Source organism: Rhineura floridana, chromosome 3 (genome assembly GCF_030035675.1).
Source record: "Rhineura floridana isolate rRhiFlo1 chromosome 3, rRhiFlo1.hap2, whole genome shotgun sequence".
Taxonomy (NCBI): Eukaryota; Metazoa; Chordata; class Lepidosauria; order Squamata; family Rhineuridae; genus Rhineura; species Rhineura floridana.
In genome coordinates this window covers 56789913-56814390 of record NC_084482.1, presented here as the reverse complement: position 1 = coordinate 56814390, position 24478 = coordinate 56789913, and the positions used below count along the sequence as shown (strand labels likewise).

Genomic DNA, 24478 nt, shown 5'->3' with positions numbered 1-24478 from the left:
TAGACAGGGAAGGAGGAGGAAAGGAGCTACAGTTGGGGCTACTGAAGGTGGAGAAATGACTGAAGTAGTGGGAAGAGGTGAGGCACATTGTTGTTAGATAAGCCCCCCATTTGCTATTAAGTAAAAAAAACCCTGATTTGCTTTCTAATGACTCATTTAGTACCACATGTCTTCTGTTCATGTGTCACTCAACTATCTAATTCACACAAAAAATTGAAATTCTGCATGGGCCCTGATTGTTGTAAACTAAAGCTGTAATTCTACACATAGACCGCATTCACACCGTACATTTATTCCACTATTATTCCACTAACAGGCACGTCTTTCCCAAAAGAATCCTGGGAAGGGTAGTTTGTGAAAGGTGCTGAGAGTTGTTAGGAGACCCTTATTCCCCTCATAGAGCTACAATTCTCAGAGTTCCCTGAGAAGAGGGACTGACTGTTAAACCACTTTGACAGTTGTAGCTCTGCAAGAGGAAGAGAGGTCTCCCAACAACTCTCAGCACCTTTTACAAATTACACTTCCCAGGATTCTTTGGGGGAAGCCATGCTTGCTTAAAGTGGAAAACTAGTGGAATAAATGTATGGTGTGAATGTAGTTATACACTTATGTAGGGAGCAAATCCACTGAACTCAGTGGCACTTTATTTTCCAAGTAAATATGCATAGGATCGGGCAGCAAGTTCTTGAATCTCTCACTATAAATGTTCCTAAGCTCTCTCACCTTTCTATATTCTTACACCCCTATCTGCTTGAATTTCTGAATACAAATCTCTAACATGGTTGCTGTTATCTTATTATGTGAAGCTGCCAGTCAGAAGAGTCCCTGTGAAGATTCCAGAACAGGACTAACCTGAAACCAGACTGCTGGTCTCACCTGAAAAGTGGTTTTTCCAGGTATCATACTATCAGGTGGATTATGGCGCAGCCTGGTGACCGAAGGCAGGAATGCACAAGGGTCAAGATTTCAGCTGCTCCTTCCAGTCTTCACCCCAATCCATTCTGGACAAGAGAGACATCAGATCTATTCTGTACACTCATGAACCAGAAAACATCAGAAAAGGAGCAGCTGGCATCAGAGTCTTGACTCGCATTACATTAAAAATCCCCAGTCTTAGCATTAACAGAGAAAATCTAAGCACTGCAAAATTGACAATTATACTGAACTTGAGAAACTAGAGGTAAGATAAGCAGAAAGACATAGGTAGCTCCCAAACAGGGAGGGCCCTGATGGCATGACACATGGGAAAACCACCTTTGAGGTGAGACCAACGGTCCATTTTCCCCAGGAAGCATGCCATCAGGTGAAATATACCAAAGCAATCCTAGTAGGGGGGCCATTCAGTCTGCTGAGCGAGGAGATGCAACCTGCTGTAGCACATGCCTCTCAAAGGAAGCATCAACAGAGGCGTAACGATCCACTTTATAATGTCTAATGAACAAGTAACCATACAGTAGACCATACAGGAGCCCTGCAGATGTCCACAATTGGCTGTATTTGCAACTAATGCCCCTTAGTGGCCCCTGACCTTGTAGAATGAGCAGTAATGGCACAAGGCACCAGGATCTTCAGGGACTTGTAGGCCAGCATAATGCAGGCCCTCAGTCAACAGGGCAGAGTTGAACTTAAGACACACTTTCTTGAAGTCCCTGGGTGAAAGGAAACAAACATCTGTTTGGTTGACCGAATGTCTCAGCTCCTAGTGATGTAAACTTTGACAGTCCTGCGAACATCGAGAGAATGCCAGGCCTTTTCAAAGGGACGAACTGGATTGGGACAAAAGGAAAGCAAGATAATGCCCTGGCTGCTATGGAAGGAAGCTGTCTTAGGTCAAAACAAAGGATCAGTGTGTAAAACAGAGTCCTTATGAAAAACACACAAATGATGGGCGATGGAGAGAGCCCTCAACTCCGATACCATCTGGGCTGAGGTGATGGCTACCAGAAGAGGAACACTGAATGAAAGGATATGTAGGAGCACAGACCCAAATGGATTGAATGGAGGACGTTGTAAAGCTTGCAGGATCTTCTGAAGACTCCAGGTGGGAAATCAAGACAAGTGGCAAGAGAAGTGACACTCCTTTCAGGAACTGATTGACCAGAGGATGGCCACCAAAAGAAAACTGATCTGGTCTGGCTGACAGAATGGAGGAAATGCCTGAAACCTGCCAGTGGAAGGTATTAGGTTTCAGCCCCATCTTTAATCCTTCATGGAGGAAATAAAGAACCTGTTGTACCATGGCCAGGATGGTATCAAAGACGGTTGAGAGAGCCCAAAGTGACTCAGTTGATGCTGCTCAACACCCATGCTGTCAGTCTCAACCAGCTGGGATCTGGGTGCCAGATGGGACCCTGTGACAGTTGATCTGGCCTTGAAGGGAGTGCCCATGGATCCAAGACTGATAGGATTAATAGGTCCAAGAACCAAGGATGGCATAGCCAATAGGATGCTAGAAGGACTACCTGGGCCCATTCCTGATGGGAGCTTTTGGAGAATCCATCCTTGCAGAGACACAAGAGGGAAAGCGTAGATCAATCTGATCAGCCAGGGAGCCAGGAGCACCTTGACTGCTTTGGTACCCACCTGACAGTACCTTGTGAAGAACCAGGGCAGCTGGGTGTTCTGACTTGAGGCAAAGAGATCCACCTCAAAGGGCCTGAATTGGCATTGCAGCTGGTGAAACACGTTGAGGTGATGATGTAGTGGGCCTGCTTTGCCTTGCCAATAAAAGACTTCTTAATGCTTCTGGAGATTGCATGCTTGGATGCTTTGTGCTTGGATGCCTTGGAACCTGATGGGGGCTGAGAGCACAATAGCTGCAAGGCTGCTTGTTGTTGCACAGCACTGTGGTCTGCATCCGTAGTCACAGATGTAGTTGGAGCAGCCATGGTATGTATGCACACAGTAGAGGGGTGCGGTACCCAAAAATTTGATCACACACACGATAGAGGGGTGCAGGATATTGAAATCAGCACACACAAAAGTAGGCCAGAAAGACATGCACACAGTAGAGGGGAGCAGTCAGGCTTTAAACAAATAAGGAGTCATTGTAGCCAAATACCTTACTCCCTGCTTGCATCTGAGAGGAGGAAGGGAAAAGCAGAAAAAGACAAGAATAAGTCAGAAAGTGAATTATGAGGGCCAAATGAAGAAGAAAAAAAGGTGAGGAAAAGGAGCCACAAAATGGCGGACGGGAGACAGAAGCAGCAAAAAAGGGCAAAACACAAAACAAAATGGTAGCAGAGAAAAAAGGCAGGAAAGATAACAGCCGAGGAGAAGAAGTGAGAAAATCTGGGGGCCTCATGGCTGCTAGAGGTATGCAGAAGTCGCACCCCCTTGATGTTCAACACCAAAGCTGTGGCCACGAGGTCCGGTAATGCAAAAAAGGAGGGGCCCTTAAGGCCATGCATAGGCCGGCCACCAAAATGGCCTGGAGCCACACCTAAGCCACCCCCCTGGTAACTGCCAACAATGCCACTCGGGTGACCACAGACAACAGAGGGCAGCCAGAGCCGCAGGCGTGAGCTCTGGAGGAGACAAATGTGACCACTAACAAGCAAGGGCCAGCACCCGGCACCACTGCCAGGAGACTCAAGTGAGCAGCTGAGAAGGGAGAAGGAGGAAAACCTGGAGGCTGCAGCTGCAAGCCTCAGCTGAGCAGGCCGCCTAGGTGAACAAACAAAAAGTGAAGCCAGCAAAGAATAGCCGCTACAGAGGGGGAAGGAAGGTGGGGGGGGAATAAAGAGGCCACAGCTATGAGCCTCTGGAGGAACAAAGCCTGTTCTCCAGGCCAGGAAAAAAGGGTACACATTTGTAGAAGTCACAGATAGGGAAGGTAACATGAAGGATTTATTTTTTATTTTATTTCTTTTAGGAGCAACCATAGGAAGACAAGGAGGTAATAAGCAACACACACACAGCCAAAAAACACTCATGAAGAAAGAAACTGAGCTAAGGCTAAAAGGAGATCTGTCTTGGACGAAAGGCAGGAATGGACCGGGAAGACAACTGGAAGAAGCAGCTGAAATCTCAACTCCTGTGCACTCCCTGCCATCAGACACCCGGTGGCACCATAATCTACCTGATGGCATGCTACCTGGGGAAAATTGCTGGAGAACACCAAACACTGTCCTACACTAGAGTTTTTATTTGGTATAAAATTGCTGGTGCTCTTGTTTAATCCATTTTTATTGTACTTACTTTCTGTTAATGGAATGGAGATGATGACACCATTGCCTGTCCCAACCCACAACCGATTACAGGATACCATAAGAGCTGTAATTCTCACAAATGAAAACCCCAATTTTCCAGTACCTGAAACAAACACAGCAGTATTCATTAGAAATTAAAAGATAAATATCTATAAAAAATTATCACATTTTAAACTTGACTTTACTCCCAACTCCATGTTTTATAAAGAAACAAAAGGAAGATTTGAAAACTCTTGCCATTTTAAAGACTGTGGCTCTTTAAATCCCGTTTGTTAGCTCCTGATTTGAAAATAGGATGCCCCCACATAGCACAATAGCAGAGACCATGCTTTGCATACAAAAGATCCAGGTTCAATCCCTGCATCTCCAGGTGGGGCTGGAAAACAATCCTGTCTGAAAACCTGGACAGCCAATGACAATGACAATACTGAGCTAGAAGAACTAATGGCCTGACTTGGTATAAGGCAACTTTCTATGTTCTCCAGCCTCAAAATCAAAGTTTGAGATTTTATGTTTCTGTCATTAGAGGTGAGGCTGGCACTGATATTGAATCCCTGGAGCCTAGTCGGTAGATGCACAATACTCACATGTAACTGTGCAGACAAGCAAAAATCTTTGCACTGACTCAACGAGTTAGTTGGATACTGCCCATAAATGTCAGCCTTTACAAATAGCACTACATGTCATTACTATAAATAATTCATAAGGTGTTTAAACCAACAACACTATCCATCACATAATTCTTTTCATCTGTAAAAGGAGACCTGTTGATTCAAGGCCAATGACTTACCTAACATTTTGCTTACATAGGGCTCAATGTCGACATCTTGTAGATGTTGGTAAGTGTGTGCATGATAAAGGCGGAGTGTGGAATCTAAACGAATTGACACCCACACTCCATCTCCCACCCAGGCCAGTTGTCTCACTTGGCTCTCCTTCCTTGGATGTGCATCAAATGATTTCTAAAATAAATTATACCTTGATTAAAGACTTCATAATAAAATACTTTTCCCATGCCTACTAGCCTTCATTAAAATGCAATGTAAGTTCATTTAAAAATGTTTTTCCTCCATAACACTGAAGAGAGTCAGTAATGGCTCTTTGGTTAGTACAAATCAGTGTCCCAATATCTGTTATTTTACTGACCTTGTGATTCTTATTTACTCATGCATGGGCCCTTTACAGAAATTTGCCCACCTCTAACCACAAGATTATGTTGGGCACACAACTCTGGACTCCAAATATGGCTCTCAGAAATTTAGTTTGTATGACTTCAAAAGGGGATTGTGGTAGGAACTTTGGGGCTTGGTCATCCTCTAAAGCAAGCAAATGTGTCAAAATCAGAGCTTGGAAAAGTTACTTTTTTTAACTACAACTCCCATCAGCCCCAGCCAGCATGGCCACTGGATTGGGCTGATGGGAGTTTTCAAAAAAGTAACTTTTCCAAACTCTGAATAACTCAGCTGCCAGACATTTCCTGCCTCCTTTTACTTTCATCAGCCAGCCTCAAGACCACATAAACAAGGAAGCAATATGCTACTGTCTCCACTACATGCTTAGGCTTAGCTAGACAAGTACCTGGCAGTGTCTTCCCTTGAAATTTAAATAAGGCCAGAGAGAACAGAAGCATTTTAATTAACCCAGTTTGATGAAATGTTGGTTTTAAACTTGCCTCTATTTTCATGGCTTTTGGCTGGACTACATAGATTTTGTTTCTGTAGCCGCACCAAACTTTATCATGTACCACAGTCATACACCGGATTGAATGGTGAGGTCGGCCCAAATCTAGAAGGTGATAGTTTGTCAAGTCCCATTGTCCATCTTCAAAAAAAAAGGAGGGGTGAGAAGAACTTGTCTGCAAATGTTATTCTGTGTACTTGACTAGAAATATATGTTACTACATTTCTATTTTTTTTCTGTCAGGCAAATCCATAATGACATAAAGAATAAATCAAATCCATAATTACATAAAGCAGCCTTTGCCAACCTGGTGCTCTCTGGATTTCAGACCACAACTCCTATCTTTCCTGACTGTTGGCCATGCTGGCTGGGGCTGATAGGAGTTGTAGTGCAAAACATCTGGAGAGCACCAAATTCAGGAAGGGGAAAGAAACACATGGCTTACATTCAAGGAATGCTGTTTTTAGTTAAGTGGTGCATTTATTATTGACACTCAACTGCTTGGATATCAAAATAGCAGCAGCACCACCCACAGAACAGTGAATAGCTATGTTTAAAGACCATGAGACACTGACTTGGAAGGCAATAGTCCGGGTATATTTAAAAACAATTAAAGGAGATGTCTCTACATTCGGGTATCCTCAACATGCTTTATGGTGCAACAACTCTTAAAAAGGATGCTGCTAACAGGTCAATGAGTCTCCACCCATTTATCCCCCATGTACATTATAGCAGTAAACACAGCACCAAGCTATTCAAAAGACTGCAAATATGAAGCATGTAATGGATCTGTATATTTTAATGGAGAACGAAGATGAACGGGAAGAGGAAAGTGAACATTCTTGATGAGCAGCATCTAAACACAGACCTCTTCGTGAGGGAATAAGATTATATTATACACTGCTTGGAGACAGAAAAAAGGACTTCAAGTTTTGGTCAATATTATCTGAAGAATTACAAGATTTCCCATTGAGTAGACAATCTCTGAAAGCAAGCAAGGCCTGCAATAAACATTTTAGAAAGAGATCAGATATATACATAAATAAGTGACAGTTCTAGGGTGTCTCAGTAGAATGCTTACCTACACCTCTGTGAAATATTGCTAAAGTTCCATCCGCTAGTGCAACTAATACTATTCCTTTTACATGTCTAGATAGGAGAAAAAGGCAAAACATATTGTGAGGGAACTGGGAGCACAGAAGTGGACCGCTGTGCTCACTAAACTCTCTTGACACTACACACAATCACTATAGGTTGACACCCTCTTCCCACTTCAGGTGATCAATGCATGCCATCTGTCTAAGCTTCATATACATAGGACTCTACTGAGATTGTGACAGCAATTAGCATATCTAGAAATGGTTATAATACTGAATCAAATTTATTCAGTGTCTTTTAAGAAATGATTTTTTATATTAACCAAGCCCAAAAGAACCCCAGTCCACTATTTCACAGCAGGAGAGGTGTTTTGAACTTCCAATTTTGTAAGACAACACACTTGACCCCTACGAAAGCTCCTGCTTTCCAAAGCTTAAACTATGGTACATTTTACACCATTGTAGGAGTTCAAGAAACAAAATTCAAACAACATGCACATGCAATGTAAGACCACTCAGAACATACCCTGGGACTGGTATGAGGAGGGAGTCTCCCACAGAAACATTTGGTGCTTGTGATGGGAGGAGATCTATGCAAGAAGCTCTCTTTGCCCACAGACTATCCTGCTGAACTGGCAATATTACTTAAGGGCTGTGTGAGAATTTGCTCGCACACTTTCCCCTCCTAGCTTACAGTAGGTATAACATCTCAGCTGTGAACATCTTTAGACGGAGCCTCATGACAGCTTTATGATTAAAAACAAATGCATCCCTTTTGATTTCCGTGCTGATAATTCCAACTCATCATTCTCTACCCCCCCCTAAAAACTTTGCTGAACCAGCATTTCACATAAAATAGTTTTTAGCTTACTTATTTTCTTCTCAGCTAACTGTCTTAATTTAAGGAAATGTGAATGTCATTATGGAAATACAAATTTTATAGCAACTTACACTATACTGAGTATAGAATCTTTAAGTTTAATTGCATGAACACATTTTCTCCACTGAGCCACTGAAGAATGAACATATAAGCTGCAACGATAAAGTCAAATTTATTAAAAATCCAATATCCCAAAATCCGTGTTAGCACTTACAAATGGCAGTATCATTTAAAGCTGTTAGCTTAAAACAAATCATAGCAGTAAAATCACATTAACTGCTTTGCCCAGACTACATTAGGTTATCTCAGTAGCTTGATTCTGTTCAGCTTTGCTAATGTCAGGCCCAGGATGTGACTCAGGAACCAGACCAACGATTGTAGTTAATTCGTGTTTTATTAGGGTAATGTCCAAACAAAGACTGTGTTTTCTCATGAATCAATACAGGGATACAGGTCCTGCGGCATTGGGAGAAAGTTGACAGAGCAAGGGACTTCTTCCCGCCTGTTCTTTAAGAAGGGGCCAAACGGGCGCGCAATCTTTCGCTCCTCCTTAACTGCCCCTCAGGTACTGCCCGCCTTCTCTCCTGTCTTTTCAGCTATCTGCGTGTGCGCGGTGAGGGGGGAAGTATCACCCCCTCCTCTTCTGAAGTTTCCGATTCCAGGATGGGGGATAGGGGAGGGGCTGATGGTAAACTGCCTCCCCGCTTTTCAGCTGTGAGCAGCCCTCCCTCTTCCCCCTCTTGCTCTGAGCCTGAAAGAGGGGGAGGCGTGAGAATGTCCAGGGAGGGCTCAGGCTCCCCGTTGCTAAGCGACCTTATCACTGGCAGTTCCTCTGTTTCGTCTTCGCTCCAAAGGGGGGAAGTTCCTCCCCCTTCCCTCTGCCATCCATCCGAATACTCTTCTCCCAACTCTCCGGGATCCAGCTCCCCGGGATTGGGACCCCAGCTCTGCCTTCCGACACCATCCCCCCTCCCAGGCTGTGCCCCCCTCCCCTTGTCTGGCTTGGGACGGTGGGGAAAACGTTGATGGAAAAGTTTTACCAATTCTGGAGCATGCACATCAGCTGCATCTTCCCATGATCTGTCAGCCACCCCATAGCCTTTCCAGTGAATCAAGTACTGCAGCTTGTGGCGTCTGATCCTGGAATCTAAGATCTCCTCAACTTCAAACTCAAGCTGCTCATTTACCAGGAGTGGAGCTCCGGGAGGTTCCTCCGGCCGTAACTCACTGGGAGGGGCGGCTTTCGTTAAGAGGGATCGATGGAACACAGGATGTATTTTAAACGTGTCAGGCAGCTTCAGTCGGTACGCCACGGGATTGATTTGAGTTTCTATTTCGAAAGGACCCACCCTCTTGTCTTGTAATTTTCTACATTTGCCCGGCATCTGGAGGAAGCGGGTGGACAGTCATACCTGGTCTCCCGGTTGAAGGGGGGGGCTCCTTCCTGTGCAGGTCAGCAACTCGCTTGTACTCCGTTTTGGCTTCGTTTAACTGCTGTTTCAGTGTCTGTTGCGCCGCTTGCAATTCCTTAAGGAAGTTCTCAGCTGCCGGTACCAGCATTCCTTCTGAGCTGCTTGGAAAGACTTTAGGATGGAATCCATAATTAGCGAAGAACGGGGTTTGTTGAGTGCTGGAGTGCAGAGAATTGTTGTAGGCGAACTCTGCAAAATGCAAATATGATACCCAGTCAGTCTGTTGATAGGACACATAACTTCGTAAATATCTTTCCAAAACGGCGTTCAAGCGTTCCGTCTGCCCATCTGTCTGGGGGTGATGGGCGGAGGAGAGTTTTAATTCCGTCTGCAACTGTTTCCACATTGCTCTCCAAAATTTGGCTGTGAACTGAGTTCCTCGGTCTGAGACTACGCTGTTTGGCAATCCATGCAGCCGGTAGACTTCTTTTATGAATAACTTGGCCGTTTCTTTAGCCTCTAAGGCCCCTGCACAATGAAGAAAGTGTGCCATTTTGGTAAGAAGATCCACCACTACTAAGATGGCTGTCATTCCTTGGGACTTGGGTAGATCAGTTATAAAATCCATGGAGAGGTCCTTCCAGGGTTCGTGTGGGACAGGCAACGGTTGTAACAGTCCTGCTGGTGTCCCTGTTTGTGTTTTTGTCCGCAGACAGACAGAGCAGGACTTTACATAACTCTCAATATCCCGACGCATTTTAGGCCACCAGAAGTCCTTGGCCACGTTCTGAATGGTCTTGTAAATCCCAAAGTGTCCCGCTGTGATGGAATCATGACACTGGCGTAGGATTCTGAGCCTTAATTCCCCTTCTGGCACATATCTGGCGGTTTTGAACCATAACAGTCCATTTCTCCAGTGAAAGGTTACTTCTGAGTCTTGACCTTGTCCCGTCTCCTGCTGATATTTTAGCAGGTCTGCATCTTCTTGTTGTGCCTTTTTGAGTTCCTCTTCCCATGAAGGCTGGCATACTCCCAACGTTAATTTCTCTGGCGGGATTACGTACTGAGGCTGGTCCTCGGATTCACTTTCTTTGTATTGTGGCTGTCTGGATAAGGCATCCGCTCTCTGGTTTTTGGCTTGGGCATGGTAAGTAATCTGGAAGTTAAACCTAGTGAAGAACTGGGACCATCTTATCTGTCTCTGGTTCAGCTTTCTGGCGGTTTGGAGGCTTTCAAGATTCTTGTGGTCGGAGCGCACTTCAATTCGATGAGAGGTCCCCTCTAGGTATTGTCTCCAGTTTTCAAAAGAGTCCTTGATGGCCAGCAGCTCCTTCTCCCAAACTGTGTAGTTCTTCTCTGCAGGCTTTAACTTCCGAGAGAAGTACGCACAGGGGTGCAGCTCCTTCCCTTCTTGGTCTAATTGTAGCAGGACCCCCCCGATGGCAAAATCTGAAGCATCTGCTTCCACTACGAAAGGGCGGTTCGGATCAGCAAAGCGCAGAATGGGCTCAGTAGCAAACCTTCTCTTCAGCTCCTCAAAGGCCTCGGTGGCGTTCTCTGTCCATTGAAACTTCTTCTTCCCCCTTAAACAGTCAGTCAGAGGAGCTGTTAATTTGGAAAACCCTGGAATGAACTTTCTGTAATAATTGGCAAACCCCAAAAACCATTGTACATCCTTTTTGGTGACAGGTTGGCCCCAGTCCAATATGCAGCTTACTTTCCCTTGGGTCCATCTCCACGCCTTCCGCTGAGATTCGATATCCAAGGAAGTCTAGAGACTTGAGGTCAAATCCACATTTCTCTAATTTAGCATACAGGTGATTTTCTCTCAGTCTCTTCAACACCGTCTTCACATGCTGGTCGTGGTCTTCCTGGTTCTTTGAGAACACCAGGATATCATCTAAGTAACAGATTACATACGTGTCCAACAAGTCTCTAAACACGTCGTTCATGAATTTTTGAAAAATTCCTGGACATCCACAAAGCCCGAACGGCATGACCAGGTATTCATACTGTCTGTAAGCGGTCAAGAATCCTGTTTTCCATTCATCTCCCTCCTTCATTCTGATCAGATTGTACGCTCCTCTCAAATCCAACTTCGTGAAGATTTTTGCAGAGCGCAGTCGGTCCAGCAACTCTGAGATCAGGGGCAGCGGGTAGCTGTTGGGGATGGTGATCTGGTTCAATGCGCGATAGTCGTTACAGGGTCTGAGTTCCCCCCTTCTTTTTCACAAACAATAGTGGCGCTCTAGCAGGGGATTGTGAGGGGCGTATGAATCCTCGCCTCAGGTTTTTATCCAGGAATTCCTTCAGGGCCTCCCTCTCATTCTCTGTGAGAGAGTAGATTCTCCCTGATGGGATGCTGGCTCCTGGCACTAGATCAATCGCACAGTCGTAAGGGCGGTGGGGGGGTAAAGTCTCTGCCTCTTTTTCATCAAACACATCTTTGAATTCTTCATACTTTGGCGGCAGGGTCACTTGCTCGATCTCTTGCACTGCCCCCGCTAAGGTGTTCTTGATTCCTTCAGGTTGACAGTTCTCCTGGCAATACTGTGAGGTGAACCACACCACCGCCTCCTTCCAACTTATTTTGGGTTCATGCTTTGCTAGCCAGGGCATTCCCAGAATCACCTCAAAGTTCGAGAGATCTGACACGTATAGCGAAATGAACTCTTCGTGCCCAGGGATTTGAAGTTTCACTTCCTCCGTGGCTTGTGTCACCCCTCCTGACTTCAGGGGTCTCCCATCGATAGTCTCCACAGCTAGGGGAGCGTCCAGTTTCCACCGGGAAATTCCATGACACTTGACTAACTTTGCATCAATAAAATTTGTGGAGGCTCCACTGTCAATTAAGGCAGTGGAATTAAACACCACTCCTCTGGAAGTTGTAATCCGAATAGGCAAGACCAACACCCCCTTTGAGGGAGGTTGGATCGTTGGGGGGCCTTTATACAACGCTGCCCCCAGTCCACCGGCCTGCACGTGGACTGGGTGTTCTAGTTTCCCGGTGGCTCGGCTTTCCCCCCTTTCAGTCCACAGTCTCTGGCCACATGGCCCGGCTCTGAACAATAAAAGCATAAACGTTCCCGGCGTCGTCTTTCCTTTTCTTCTTCCGACAGTCTTGGCCTAGCCCTCCCTGTCCCTCAGTTGCATTACCTGCCATCCCTGTAGTGGGAAGGGTCTTGTTGCGGGATGCCGAGGCTGAGTATCTCGGGACCTCCTGCTTCCTTTCCAGGCGCCTTCCTTCCATCCGGTGATCTATCTGTAGGCATAGCCGGATGAGCCCTGGTAGGTCAGCAGGGGGGGAGGTCCTGGCCAACTCATCCAGGATTTCAGCATTTAATCCACTCCGGTACATAAACATCAGGGCGGCGTCATTGTAACCAGTTTCCTGGGACAGAATTTTAAAAGCGTTAGTGTACTCGGAAACAGTCCCTTTAGCTTGCTTCAGAGCGCCTAGTTGCCGCACTACTGTTTCAGCCCTTTGCGGGTCTTGAAACATCTCGGTCATCTCCTGTATAAATCCTCTGTACCTTCCTAAGACAGTATCCTTTCTCACGAGATACGGAGTCACCCATTTTGCAGCTTCTCCCTCCAGGAGGCTAATCACGAAAGCTACTTTAGCCCCATCGTCTGGAAATTCTGTGTGCCTGACATCCAGATATAACTCACATTGAGCCACGAAGGTTGCCAACTGATCACTTTGTCCCGCGTATTTTGGGGGCAATCCAATGGGAACCTTTACTACGGCAGCTGGAGGGGCTGTTCGCATCTGGTCTATCGTGGCCTTCAAGGTTTGATTATCTGTCTTCAGCGCCTTGACTGCTGCTAGCAGGGCTTGAACATCCGTCTGCAAATCAGCTACCTTAGTCCTCAGGAGTTCCACTTCTTCCGTCTCAGAAGTGGGGTTCGTCCCCCCCCGCTGCTCCCTTTGACATCTTGTCCCAGTCAAGTGAAGAGAGCGTTGAGGGTGATTTAGGTGGCTCTGTCAAGCTGTCAGGCCCAGGATGTGACTCAGGAACCAGACCAACGATTGTAGTTAATTCGTGTTTTATTAGGGTAATGTCCAAACAAAGACTGCGTTTTCTCATGAATCCAGGGATACAGGGATACAGGTCCTGCGGCATTGGGAGAAAGTTGACAGAGCAAGGGACTTCTTCCCGCCTGTTCTTTAAGAAGGGGCCAAACGGGCGCGCAATCTTTCGCTCCTCCTTAACTGCCCCTCAGGTACTGCCCGCCTTCCCCCCCTTCTCTCCTGTCTTTTCAGCTGTCTGCGTGTGCGCGGTGAGGGGGGAAGCATCACCCCCTCCTCTTCTGAAGTTTCCGATTCCAGGATGGGGGATAGGGGAGGGGCTGATGGTAAACTGCCTCCCCGCTTTTCGGCTGTGAGCAGCCCTCCCTCTTCCCCCTCTTGCTCTGAGCCTGAAAGAGGGGGAGGCGTGAGAATGTCCAGGGAGGGCTCAGGCTCCCCGTTGCTAAGCGACCTTATCATTGGCAGTTCCTCTGTTTCGTCTTCGCTCCAAAGGGGGGAAGTTCCTCCCCCTTCCCTCTGCCATCCATCCGAATACTCTTCTCCCAACTCTCCGGGATCCAGCTCCCCGGGATTGGGACCCCAGCTCTGCCTTCCGACAGCTAATGCCCTATTCAGAAGTCTTATCTTGCTTTTAAGTACCTAATGGATTGTTTAATTCAAAATCCTAGTGTTTACCTGTAAAGCCCTATACTGAGGCCACCAACCTTTTGGGGGCACTGGGCACATTTGAGAACTTGAGAAACTGTTGTGGGCACCACATGCACTGCAGTCCCTGCCACCAGCAATTAGGCTGGAAAAAAAGTTTTAGCTTTTTTCATACCTAATTGAGTGGTAGTTGTGTTACCTTCATAAAAGATCAACACCCACTTCCCTGCAAACAATTAGACTTGAAGAAGACTTTCTATTGGAGCCAATTTTCAAGTCTAATTGCAGCAGAGGAGGGGTGATGTACCCAATAGCAGAGTTCTTTCAAGCCTAATTGTGGGGGGGGGGCATTTTCAATAGGGGTGTGTGTCACAGCTAGGGAAGAGTTAATCCTTCTCTCCCCAACTGTAATCCCCCAAAATAACCCCTTCCCCATTGCAATTAAGCTTGAAAAAAGCCTTCTACTGAGGACTCTTGGAGGGGGAGAGGGGATGCTAGTGAAGGCTTTGCTGGATGCATGTGCACCCAATGCATTACCAGGCCTATACAGCTTAAAAACAAGTCTCCATTCATTAAGATTGTTGCTGGAGGTCCTTTTCTGGGTGCTTCCAAGTGCCCCATTTATGGAATGCCCTCCCCAGGTAAGGTCATTGGGCTTTTTGGGGAGGAAGGGTGGAAGTGAAATGTAAATAAATAAATAGCAGCAGCAGCAGCTGGATTAAGGCCTATTTTCCTGGGCCCTTTACAAAAACTAATTGATTTTATCTGTTGCTCTGCTTTTAAATCCTCTGTATAACTATTGTTTTATTGAAGATTGTTTTGTTTAGTTATTAGCTGCCCCAATAGCATTCTTTTAAAGGTGAGCTGTACAACTTTTAATAAAAACAGTCATGCAAAGAGATTTGTGCAGTTCCACATTACTTATTAAAACAAGGATCCATGCTGTGACAAGTAAAACCTCTTATCTAACTCTTTCTTTCAAGTGTGAGCTTTAAGTTACTTGGTTGGATCTCACATCACTGATTACATATGCAGACCATTGGGTGACAAGATTGGGGCTCAGTCATTCATCAATATTGTTTGAAAATCTCACCTGAACCTGTAATTCAGAGCAAATTTCAGTGTTGATGTTTAATTTTCAGAAAAAGATTGTCACTCTTAGAAAAGGAGAAACTGAACTGATCACAAAACACATTTCTATTATCAAAATAGTTTAGAATTAAGGATCATGCTTTACCATCCATTCTGTGCTCCAAGCCACATTGTTGGTAAAAGACTGCTCATTTTCTGTGCTTCTTCTCTTACGAGATCCTGCTCATTAGGCAATACAGCAACATCCTTATATAAATCTGAGTCGTTGCTGAGAGAAAAAAAGGCAAGTGGGTAAAATAAAAAAAGGAGTTTTCAAAAGATGCCGTATTTATTTCAGTACTCTTTTAATTAGTCTGCACATTCTAACACAATTCCAGACTAAAGCACCCTCACTGAAGTGTTTCTTTCTAATACAAGGCCTGTCAAGACACTTAACTCCAGACTGATTCTCAAGATTAGAATGAAAAAGGTTATTAGTTTTGCATCCCACCTGTTCCTCCAAAGAACTCGGGGCAGTGTACACCACCCAACCCACCAGCCCACTCTTCTCCTCACTATAACCACCCTGTGAAATATGTTAGGCTTACAATTCCTCTGTGGGAATTCTCCTTTTACTTGGTCACATGCGTGCTTTTGAAACCAGAAATTTTACTGCATTTTTTTTTATAAAGGAGGCCAAGCCCTAAAAACTGAAAGCAATGCAACCTCATGTTCATTTGTTTCATCTTGGTGTTCATCTTTTGGTTGGGTAGGGTAGGATGTGTTCTTTTTTTTGTTGCTGTTGGGTAAGCATTTTAGTTAACAATGTTTTTGTTTTTTGTTTTAATCTCTGATGTATTTTAAATGTTATATAAGCCGCTTTAAAAAATTGTAAGTCACTTTGAGACAAAAAAAATTGTAGCAAGCAACAAATATATATAATAAATAATAACAATTCATCTTTCAGCATTTTGAAATTAATGTTCTGTTGCAATCTAGTATGCTTACTAAAGGCCAAACTATAGGTTACATGCAGAATTCACGTTAACTGTCTAGTCCTACAGCCTCTTCTTTGTTTTAAAAGACTCTTTGGGCAGGCACAATCTGTAATGGAGAAGCAAAGCAGTAGGGAGAAAAGAGAAGGGAGCTCTTTTCTTTGCCTGAGGTTTTCATGCTACAGTGTGCTTGTCTGCAGAGAAGGCGAGAGAGAATGAATGGAAGAAGACCTATTCCAATGACTCTGCTGAGAGACCGGCTGCTTTGGGTTCTTCCCCTCCCTCAACCATCACTTAGCAATGGTCATTCAATCAGGCTACCTAAACTGTTTCCACATCAGCCGGTCACTACGAAAACTAACTTTAAGAACTAGTGCCCACGTTTGCTTTTTTCCTCCTCCCTCCCTCCCTCCCTCCCTCCTTCCTTTTGTATCATGTCACTGAGATTGCCATTTATTGATCTGTTAGCTATTCTGAGAGCTTTTTTAACTAAAGAGTGGGGGTAAATTCAATTAAATCAGTGGTGGGGAAATCATGACATCAGGTGATTGATAGGTGGGTGGCTCTGCCCACCTGTCAAAATGCACCACAGAGGGCGCCCTCAGGCCAGATCCATTTTTTAATCTCTGAATTAAACAAAGAAATGCATGTGAAACCCTGCAAAGGGAAAACATAAGGCAGAGAAAGAGTTAAATGAGCCTTTCCCATATCCCTCCAGCAGCTTCTCTGCTATCAATGACTCACAGATTTTGAAATAAATAGGGCTCTTGGGCTACAGCATTTGTGTGCAATGTGGTAATTTAATTAAGGCACACACATACCACAGGGCCATAGCTCAGTGGCAGAGCATCTGCCTTGTACGCAGAAGATCCTAAGTTCAGTCCCCGCCATCTCCAGGTAGGACTGGGAGAGACTCCTGCCTGCAACCCTAGAGAATTGCTGCCAGTCAGTTTAGACAATACTGAGCTAGATGGACCAAGAGTCTGACTCAGTATAAGGCAGCTTCCGATGTTCACTCCATCTCATTGTAGTCATTTTAAGTTGCAGATGTGTGTGAAGTTAACAGTTCGTTTTCAATTCCAGTCTTTCTGCAACATGTGAATCCAAATTCTGTCTTAAAATAACCCGTCACCTTAATGTATCAAAATTATTATTAGAAATAGAAGGCTGAACAAACACTTGTTTGACCACCAATTGCATCAAGAATTCCCTATGAAAAATGCATTATGATCTGATAAACTCGAAAGGTACTATTCAAGCAGCTCATTAACAGTTGGTTGGAACATCTTGAAAGTAGTTGCAACATGACCTATATCTAATGCCTAATCCTACATTCTTGTTCTGCACCATTTTAAACTGAGGAGCTCAGTACAAAACAGATGTGATACAGCTGTTTAGAGTTGTCCGAGGGCTTCTTTTTCTTGGCCCTCAGGACACTGCAGATACTTCGGTGGCCCGCTGCAATGAATTCGCTGAGCACTTCCAGCATAAGATCTTATGCATTCGTCGGGACCTAGACTCTCATTTTATAGCAGATAATCCTAGTGAGGTGTCTGGAGCACAGTCTTATCACGTTTTGTTGGATGAGTTTCAGTCAGTTCAGTTCGAGGACGTGGACAAGGCACTTGGACAGGTACGTGCAACCACTTCGGTACTGGATCCTTGCCCCTCCTGGCTTATAAAAACAGGTAAGGAGGGAACAGTTGGCTGGGCCAGGGAAGTGATAAATGCCTCTTTACAAGAGGGAGTGGTCCCTGGCTGTCTGAAGGAGGCAGCAGTGAGACCACTCCTGAAAAAGTATTCCCTGGACCCAGAGAATTTCAGCAGCTACAGACCAGTGGCAAATGTTCCATTTTTGGGCAAGACCTTGGAACGAATAGTTGCTGACCAGCTCCAGGCGCTATTGGATAAAACCGATTATCTAGATCCATTTCAATCGGGTTTCAGGCCCGGTTTTGGCACTGAGACGGCCTTGGTCGCCCTGTTTGATGATCTATGTCGGGAGAGAGACAGAGGGAGTGTAACTCTGTTGATTCTACTTGATCTCTCAGCGGCTTTTGATACCATCGACCATGGTATCCTTCTGGAGAGGCTTGCGGAGTTGGGAGTTGGAGGCATTGCGTGGCAGTGGTTCCACTCCTACTTGGCGGGCCGTCTCCAGAAGATAGTGCTTGGGGAACACTGCTCAATGCCGTGGGTACTCCAATGTGGGGTCCCGCAGGGCTCGGTTTTGTCTCCCATGCTTTTCAACATCTATATGAAGCCGTTGGGTGCGATCATCAGGAGTTTTGGAGTGCGTTGTCACCAGTACGCTGATGACACGCAACTCTACTTCTCCTTTTCATCTTCTGCAGGTGAGGCGGTCGATGTGCTAAACCGTTGCCTGGATGCGACAATGGATTGGATGAGAACTAACAAACTGAGACTCAATCCTGATAAGACTGAGATGCTGTTGGTGGATGGATTTTCCAATCAGGTGGTGGATACATATCCTGTCCTGGATGGGGTTACACTCCCCCAGAAGGAACAGGTTCGTAGTCTGGGAGTCGTTCTAGACTCTTCCCTGTCACTCGAGGCTCATGTAGCCGCGGTGGCACGGAATGCATTCTACCAACTTCGATTGGTAGCCCAGCTACGTCCCTACCTGAGTAGGGAGGACCTTACATCAGTAGTACATGCTCTGGTAACCTCATGTTTGGATTACTGTAATGCGCTCTACGTAGGGCTACCTCTGAAGACGGTTCGGAAGCTACAGCTGGTGCAAAATGCGGCGGCCAGACTGCTAACAAGAACGAAGCGGTCTGACCATATAACACCTGTCTTGGCCCGCTTGCACTGGCTCCCAATATGCTTCCGGGCCAAATTCAAAGTGTTGGTACTAACCTATAAAGCCTTATACGGCGCGGGACCTCGATATCTGTCGGAACGCCTCTCCCGCTATGAACTGGGTCGTACACTACGGTCTGCTACGAAGGCCCTCCTCTGGGTTCCGACTCATAGGGAGGCCCGGAGGGTGGTGACAAGATCAAGGGCCTTCTCAGTGGTGGCCCCCGAATTGTGGAATAGTCTCCCTGAGGAGGTCCGCCTGGCGCCGACGTTGTCATCCTTTCGGCGCCAGGTTAAAACCTTCCTTTATTCCCAGGCATTTTAATTTTTAATTTTAATTTTTGTTAATGTATTGTAATGTCTGAAACTTGATTCTGAGCCTTTGCTGTTTTAGACTGTGATATTTGATTTTAGACTGTGAAGTTTTTTGTACCATATTGTATTTTATTGTATCTATGTTCACCGCCCAGAGAGCTATTGCCAGTCGGGCGGCATATAAGTTTTAAAAATAAATAAATAAATAAATAAATAAATGTAACACAATCTATTTCAGTCTTTACCACTACTTGTTTTTGTTAATGCAAATGTGGGCATACCTAGGCTGAAATGCTGGGGAATCCTCTATAGTATCCTGAACTCCCAAAGGATCTGTGAAGACGTGTTCTGTGTAGACTCCAGTTTGTGCAATATCTGCAACATCTTCTCCTGAGCCAGCATTGCCTTCTGTTGCCTCAGTTGCTTCCTCTGCTGTCTGAACATTCTCATCTACTGCATCATTCTCAGCTGTGAGATCTAAGGTACATTTTTCAGTTATAGGTGAGCCTGAATTATCATTTAGCTCTCTACTACTAGGAAGCATGTAAGAAAATATGTATGCTAATTAGTCACTCCTCAGGTTCTTTCTATATTCCCTTGTTTTCTTTACAAAAGAGACATATTTAAATTAATGGGGTACATGTAGAGCAGCCAAGTGGCAGAATTAGCTGGCAGCAACACTGTATGCATGCTCCATCCCTGTCACAAAGAGAATGCTTTTTTCCCTAACAAATCAGCACACTGCATTATTAAACTCATATGGGCTATAAGCATGTTGCTTTTGACTAGTAATGATATACTTTTCAATCCCCTGGATGTATGAAGGCTCATGTAATAATTACCCTGAGATTGTTCATGCAAGCTTTTCCCTCAGACAAACAGGCCTCATTTGGACGCAACGTTAAACTATAGGATCAGCATTATTTGAAAGAGCCTCAGGTTTGGGCATTCCCCCTATGATAAAACACCCCCATCCCCCAAGGAGATTTGAAAGCCTTTACCTCCATTTTAAAACTAACTGCTGTTTCTTGTTTCATACGAACCTGGACAAATGTGGCTAGTCCTGGCTATGGTTTAGTGCTTGAGGAGATGGGGGAGTTCATGCACACAACACTAGACCATAGAGTTGTAATACTACATCCTAACCTGATCTCAGCCTAATAATGCATGTCTTGGTTGAGCAGGTAAGCAAAAAGTGAATTCACTATTTCCCACTTCTGGGCTCCTTCAGGAGGAAGGGTAGGATACAAGTACAATAAATAATAATGTCTGTGTCTTAGACACAAATATTTCATTACAATTACTGTATTACAAAACTGCTGTGCATCATCTATTGCCAGTAGCTAAGGAAGAGGCCAAAGCCAGTTCTGCATTTTCCTACTAGGAAGTCCACAGCTCTAGGAAAACTCAGGGGAATAGGATTTTCCTCTTCACATACATATCAAACAGACTGGAGGAGAATAAAATTCCAGTGGCAGTCAGGAACATATCCATATTTGAGGAATGCAAGAGTTATTTAATATTGGTTAATAAAATGAATACACCATGAGTGATGTCTTAGCAATTGTCCACGCTACATCAAACTACATTTTAAATAAAAATTGAGTATGTTTTCATACCTGGCTGTTTATTTGCCTCAGGTGAGGCACCATTGGCACTGTGGGCAGCAGAAGGCCCTGTAATACCCTCCGCTGTACAACCAACTACTGTGATTCCTCCTAAAAGACTGTCTGTTTCTGCTGAGCTGTTGCTATTCATACTGCCAGACAAGGATGACTTATCCACCAGACCTGAATCCAGTTCTTGTGACCCTTCTTCTCCTGTAGGATAGTCAGTTTCCCGGGCTCCTGAAACAAACAAAATTTCATTCAGTACCTTGGATAGAGTACTCTTCTTGAGTGTGGATCACTGCAAAATACCTTTATGTGAATCATAGCACAAAATTGATCAGAACCAAAGTATGACTTCACGTAGCTTGCCCAACAGATTTCAGGGAAATGTTAAAACTAGTCAGAAGTAAATTTGAAAACAGGCATTAAGAAAAGGCAATAGCTACATGTATGTTTGCTTTATTTTAAAAGGTACAAATGAAGCAATTAATTATTAGTTCTGAAATAAAAAGGGCAGTTCCTAAAACATTTAATTTTACTTGTGTAATTACTAGTACTCTACTTGTTTTCGTGTAAAACAGCTACAGCAGCTAAAGTAGCATCGATGACATCAATAGTTTTAATTGTTGGTGTAGTCATACCTGTGACCAGTTTAGGCTTTCATACTTGCTTCAACAGAAGAATTTACAGCACTGCTTCAGACCTACAGGGCAGTATCCAGTGCCCTATTTCCATTAGCACAAGGATTAATGCTTGTACAACAGAACTTCCTCCCTCTCAAAATCTGCTCCAGATGGTTGGGGAAACCCCAAAACAGATTTAGGGGGTATATGGTGGGGAGGAGACTGGGGGAACTTCTCTTGTACAAGGCTAAATGCTTGTGCCAACAGAACAAGAGACTTAGTGCTGCTTTGGATACAAGCTATAGACAACAGACTCCAAATAAAAAATAATGTAATATCAAAATTTTCAAAAAGTAAATAAATTATATCTATCCTACAACAGCAATTATTGGCTTCTTTTTAAAATGTGGTCACTAAATGGAGGGTTTTCACATTTTACACAGCAAGTTACATGTTGGCTGAGTTCACAGGTAACACTAAGCCATGGTTTGTTTTAACCAGTTTGTAAATCAAACCAGGACTAGTCTTACAGTTGAGCAAAATAGTCACAGCTTGCTTTGTCTTTTGCTGGCTTTGCTTGCAAACTGCTCTTGCCTTATGCCTGTATACCTGGGTGAGTGTCTGGGGTCAGGCACCAAAACAAACCAGGATTAACCCAAGATAGTTGGTCTGGATGTGCAAACAAACCAGTGATAAAGTTAAGCAAACCATACCTTAGCCACATTATGTATGAACCAGGCTGTCAAGAAGGAACCTGTAGCAAAATCTGAACTGGGCCAGAGATACATTAATGACCAATTTACATACATTATGACCACTTGAAAAATGATCACTGCCCAGGTGAATTCATCAGAAGCAGATGGTCTCCAGCATTTCCAAAATAAGCAGAAATAAATCTGTTAACTCAGGTAACTGCTACCCAAGTCTCTTACCTGGTACACTAGCTATACAAAGTACATGAGAATTGCAAACAATAAAACTGTCTAGGATGTTTCCTGGCTGGTTAGCATCTATAATGATAACTTTTGTAGCAGAGTGGGTGCTAGTACAGATCCATACAAGGCTCGATAATTCTTCCTGATTTTTCAGCTCTTTCTGATGGTCCTGTATAGGAAAAGCCAAGACCAATCAATGTAAATGCATAGCTACACAACATATAGGCCCAGTTTACACGCAATGCTAAGCTAAACCATGGCTTAGCATGAACAAGCAAATGTGTGAGTTCCCAGAGAGAAGATTGCAGCCAATGAGCCCTTCCCCATGTCCTACTACTCTATCTGGGGCTAAGCCATAGTTGGCTTAGTGTTACAGCCAACCCAGGCTCATGACTTATTTCCCTCAGACAAACCACCCACAATCAACAAAAAAACTTGGGTTGTAGGTCATGGTTTGTCTGAAACAAGATATAATATTAAGCCAAACCCTGGTTTAACTGTGTGAAGAGAGGCAGCAACAGGGCCAGGGGGATGAGCACAGCAGCTGCAGTCTTCTCTCCAGGAACTTGCTGGTTTATTTGCTCAGGCAAAGCCATAATTGGGCTTTGCACTGGGCCACAGTGTAATTTTAGAGTTTACTATTTTGACCTTAGTTTAATTCCCCCCCCCACTTTTTTTGTGAATTGCCAGATGTATTTTCTATAAATAGTGAAGAACAAACAATCAGAACTGCTAAATATCAGGGGTGTTTGTTAAGTAGCTTGTTTCACATATAATGCTGCCCACACAATTTTAATAAACCATGCAAAATACATTTCCATAAACCAAACCAAATAGATAAATTTTCAGAAATTTTGCCATCACGCCACAATCATGTTGTCTTGTGGAACTAGACTTTCTTGTTCAAATGTTCCACACAACCAGTATAAAGCTTTGGAACTAAAAGCATCTAGTGGAACCTAGAAGTGGGCAGACTGACACAATACGAAACATGTTGTAAAAGTAAAAGTGAATGATTTTCCATGGAAATCAATGGTTGAACAAGTAATATTAAGTGATTCTAAGGCACCATAATGTTTTGCAAACTAGTGTGATGTACCCGAAGGATCTGTGCCACAATAGACTGTCAAGCTCCTCCTGGAAAGCTTAGCCAACACCTATGCAGCCTGTCACCTGGCAGAGGGTGGTAGGCAATACTGCTTCCTACTTTTTAGCTACCAGACATACTTTGATTCCTCCTAATTATGGCACTGAGAAGTAATGAAATAGATAGAATAAGGTGCATTACAAAAAACTTGGTAAAAATTGTTCTTGAACCAAAGACTGGAAACGTGTGCAACACATTTTATGCTAGAACACTGGTGTATTTAGATTTAATGAAGATGAGGGAACTAGTAGACCCTGCGGATCTTAACAACTTCCGCCCAGTCTCTAATCTTCCCTTTATGGGCAAGGTGATTGAGAGGGTAGTGGCTGCTCAGCTCCAAGTTTTCCTGGATGAATTGGACTATCTAGACCCTTTTCAATCAGGCTTCAGGCCCGGTCATGGGACAGAGACTGCCTTGGTCGCCCAGGTGGCTGCAGTAGCCAGGAGTGCTTTCGGCCAACTCAAACTGGTCTACCAGCTGCGTCTGTTCCTGGAGGTAGTTGACTTGGCCACAGTGACACATGCATTGGTGACATCAAGGCTTGATTACTGTAACGCACTCCATGTGGGGCTGCCTTTGAAAATGGTTCGGAAATTGCAGTAGGTTCAAAATGCAAGCAGCCACAATGTTAACTGGAGCATGGCGCAGGAAGCATATCACCCCTGCGCTTTATCAACTCCACTGGCTCCCAATTTGTTTCCAGGTCCAATTCAAAGTTCTAGTTCTGACCTTTAAAGCCCTAAACGTCCTTGGACCAATATACCTGAGGGACCACTTACGCTCATATGTACCTGCCCGGGATTTAAAATCATCTGCCCCTGGTTTCCTCTGCGTGCCTGGAATAAAAGATGTTAGACTGACAGGCACACGGGAGAGAGCTTTTTCAGCTGTGGCCCCCAAGCTTTGGAATACCCTACCCCAAGAAGTCTGCTCTGCTCCCTCCCTGTTGGTTTTCCGGAGACTTCTGAAAATGATATTGTTCTGGAGGGACAGAAGG

General features: G+C 44.5%; 1 protein-coding gene across 6 annotated transcripts in view; it reads right to left on the bottom strand.

Annotated features, from left to right (window-relative positions):
- Nucleotides 1-24478, bottom strand: part of SPAG9 (sperm associated antigen 9) — a 150358-nt gene that overhangs the window by 10241 nt on the left and 115639 nt on the right. For all 6 annotated transcript variants that reach the window (XM_061615999.1, XM_061616000.1, XM_061616001.1 and 3 more), the window contains 9 exons: nucleotides 22331-22502; nucleotides 20785-21012; nucleotides 19447-19642; nucleotides 15196-15318; nucleotides 7940-8020; nucleotides 6973-7040; nucleotides 5884-6032; nucleotides 5002-5173; nucleotides 4201-4314 (listed from right to left, as the gene is read on the bottom strand). In XM_061615999.1, the coding sequence (XP_061471983.1) occupies nucleotides 4201-4314; nucleotides 5002-5173; nucleotides 5884-6032; nucleotides 6973-7040; nucleotides 7940-8020; nucleotides 15196-15318; nucleotides 19447-19642; nucleotides 20785-21012; nucleotides 22331-22502 (1303 nt within the window). The remainder of the gene's footprint in view (nucleotides 1-4200; nucleotides 4315-5001; nucleotides 5174-5883; nucleotides 6033-6972; nucleotides 7041-7939; nucleotides 8021-15195; nucleotides 15319-19446; nucleotides 19643-20784; nucleotides 21013-22330; nucleotides 22503-24478) is intronic.